This window comes from Gopherus evgoodei, unplaced genomic scaffold (genome assembly GCF_007399415.2).
Source record: "Gopherus evgoodei ecotype Sinaloan lineage unplaced genomic scaffold, rGopEvg1_v1.p scaffold_31_arrow_ctg1, whole genome shotgun sequence".
Taxonomy (NCBI): Eukaryota; Metazoa; Chordata; order Testudines; family Testudinidae; genus Gopherus; species Gopherus evgoodei.
The window spans coordinates 5,801,476-5,804,427 of record NW_022059983.1 but is presented as its reverse complement, the minus strand read 5'-3'; the positions used below and the strand labels follow the sequence as shown (position 1 = coordinate 5,804,427).

The following is a 2,952-nucleotide window of genomic DNA, read 5'->3' as shown; positions in this document are numbered from 1 at the left end:
GAATAGACACAACAAATCCTGCAACTTGGCAGGAGGTTAGACGATATGACCATTGTGGTTCCTTCTAACCCTCTGACTCTATGCTCCAAAGATCTTCAAACCATTGGTACCATTGGCCTACAAGGATTTGATCCTATCTGAGTTCAGCTCAGGATCTGAGGAGTTTATAAACCCTGAGAAGAGTCTCTCTCTGTCAGGGACCTCTCCTAGAGTCCTTTTCATTGCTCATCCTTCCTTTGCTCAGTACAACGTCTGTGCTGCCCCAGCCGAGACCTGAGGAGGAGGAGGGGATATTGTGACTGTACCTCTTTCAAGAATGGAGTACCTCCAAGTTCCCTTCCTGGTGGTGTGTGCCGTGGTCTTCCTCGCCGGGGTGGCATTGAATGGCTACATCCTCTTTGTCGCTGGCTGCCGTGTGCAGAGGACGGCCAGCGCTGTGTGGTTCTGGAGCCGGGCCATGACCGATTTAATCTTCATCATCTTCCTACCCCTCAGATTCACCTCCTTCTTCATCCTGGACTTAAATTGGGCCAATATGCTGAGCAGCACTGTCACCTCCTTCCACATGTTCTCCAGTGCTTTCCTTCTCAGCACCCTCAGTGTCGAGCGCTGCATCCTCGTGGCGCGCCCTGAATGGACCCGGAACCACCGCACACCCCGCTTGGCTTTCATTATGGTTTTGGGCTTGGGGGCCATGTCTATTGGGTTCAGCTTGCGGTACGGTGATCTCTGGGAATCCCTCCTCCGACCTGCCAGCACCAGCATGAATTTCCAAGTGTATGAAGGGAAGGTGAAGGCCGCCGTTGTGATCCAGTTCCTGGTCTGGTTTCTGATCCCATTAGCCTTGATCTTGACCCCAACCTTCAACATCGTTCTAGCTTCCAGGCTGAGAAGGAACAGACTGATCCAATCCACCAAGACACTCAAGATCCTTCTTGGCTTGACCCCAACCTTTTTCCTCTGCTGGCTGCCGTATCACGTCTTCTTCTTCTTCTTGATGTCAAAGTACCCTCTGTTTCTTTTGAACACAGGAAGGGCTTCTGCTTATGTCCTGACATATTTAAGCACCTGCCTCAACCCCATATTCTATCTCACCATGCAGGAAGAGTTTCTGATGTACCGGCAACGAATACGCAACTCCCAAACCACCGACAACTCAGGGCCAGAGCCGGCTGAATAGGGAAATGGATGGAATTGTCGATATTTGCATGGAGAAAGAATTCTGTTCTTTGAGACCTGTAACTTCGTCTTGATCCCAAATTTGTCCTTTTTAGCAAGTGAATTTTTTGGCCTTATTCATAGAAGAGCCACAAGAATGATTACTGGATTAGAAAACTGCCTTACAGGGAAAGAATCATGAAGCCCCATCTATTTAGCTTAACAAAAAGAAGGTGTACAGGTGACTTGATCATAGTCTGTAAGTATCTATGTGGGGAACAAGTATTTAATAAATGGCTCTTCACTCTAGCAGAGGAAGGTCTAACATTATCTAGTGAACAGAAGTTGAACCTAGATAAATTCAGACTGGGAATGAGGTGTAAATTTGTAACAATCAGAGTAACTGACCATTGGCGCAATTTCCCAATGGTCCTGGTGGATCCTCCATTACAGGCAATTTTAAATCAAGCTGGGATTTTTTTAAAAAAACTGTTCTAGGAATGGTTTGGGGCCAGTTCGCTGGATGGTGTGACCCAGAATGTCAGAGGAGATGATACACTGGTCCCTTCCAGCCTTGGAATGTATGAATCTGTCATTTTAATGAAATATTTAGATTTTTGTTTTTGATCATTTTTAGATTATTTTGAGGCATTTGTTCTTTATGGTCTGTACTTTTCTACATCTTTGTTTCATTGTTTTTGTCATCCTGTCATCCTTGCACCTGGTGGAGCTCCAGCTCTTCTTCTGTCCAGTGGTTCCTGAAGATCAATGAATCTATGAAACAAAAGACAACATTTTCAAAAGGGTCAAAGTCTTATTTTTAAAAGTGTTTTGGCCCGTAGGATCCTTGCTGAGAATCAATGAGAACTTAAGGTAAGAACATAAGAACATCCATACGAGTCAGAGCAAAGGTCCATCTATCCCCGTGTCCTATCTTCCGACAGTGGCCAATGTCAGGTTCTCCAGAGGGAATTATCAAGTGATCCACCCCCTGTCATCCGTTCTCAGCTTTTGGAGAACAGAGACCAGGACACCATCTCTGCTCCTAGTTCTTATGTTATGAGAAGGAATAAATAACACTTCCCTATTTACTTGCTCCACACCAGTCAGGATTTTATAGACTTCTATCATATCCCCCCTTAGTCATCTCTTTTCCAAGCTGAACAGTCCCAGTTCTCCTGATACAGAACCTGTCCCATACCCCTAATCATTTTTGTAGCCCTTTTCCAATTCCAATATATCTTTTTTGAGATAGGATAACCACATGTGCACGCAGTATTCAAGGTGTGGGCATACCATGGATATATATATAGAGGCAATATGGCATTTTCAGTCTTATTGTCTGTCCCTTTCTTAAAGATTCCCAGCATTCTGTTCCCTTTTTTGACGGCTGCTGCACATTGAGTGGATGTTTTCAGTGACTGCAAGATCTCTTTCTTGAGTGGAAACTGCTAATTTATATATGTGTAGTTGGGATTATGTTTTCCAATGTGCATTACTTTGCATTTAATAACACTGAATTTCATCTGCCATTTTGTTGCCCAGTCACCCAGTTTTGTGAAATACCTTTATAGCTCCTCACAATCTGCTTTGAACTTAATTATAGTGAGTAGTTTGGGATCATCTGAAAATTTTGCCACCTCACTGTTCATCCCTTTTTCCAGATGATTTATGAATATATTAAATACCACTGGTCCCATTACAGACCCCTGGGGGACACCTCTATGTACGTGCCTCCATTCTGAAAACTGAGTATTTATTCCTACCCTTTGTTTCCTATCTTTTAACCAGTTA

At 44.0% G+C, this 2,952-nt stretch overlaps 1 protein-coding gene across 1 annotated transcript; it reads left to right on the top strand.

Annotated features, from left to right (window-relative positions):
- Positions 1 to 316: 316 nt before the first annotated feature.
- LOC115640425 (chemokine-like receptor 1) lies at positions 317 to 1,180 on the top strand. Its single transcript, XM_030543164.1, has one exon. It carries the CDS (start codon positions 317 to 319, stop codon positions 1,178 to 1,180), a length of 864 nt encoding a protein of 287 aa, XP_030399024.1.
- The last annotated feature ends 1,772 nt before the right edge of the window (positions 1,181 to 2,952 follow it).

Bases quoted from the DNA above. Each gene is read 5' to 3' on its own strand.
- LOC115640425 (XM_030543164.1), top strand. From the start codon at position 317: ATGGAGTACCTCCAAGTTCCCTTCCTGGTGGTGTGTGCCGTGGTCTTC.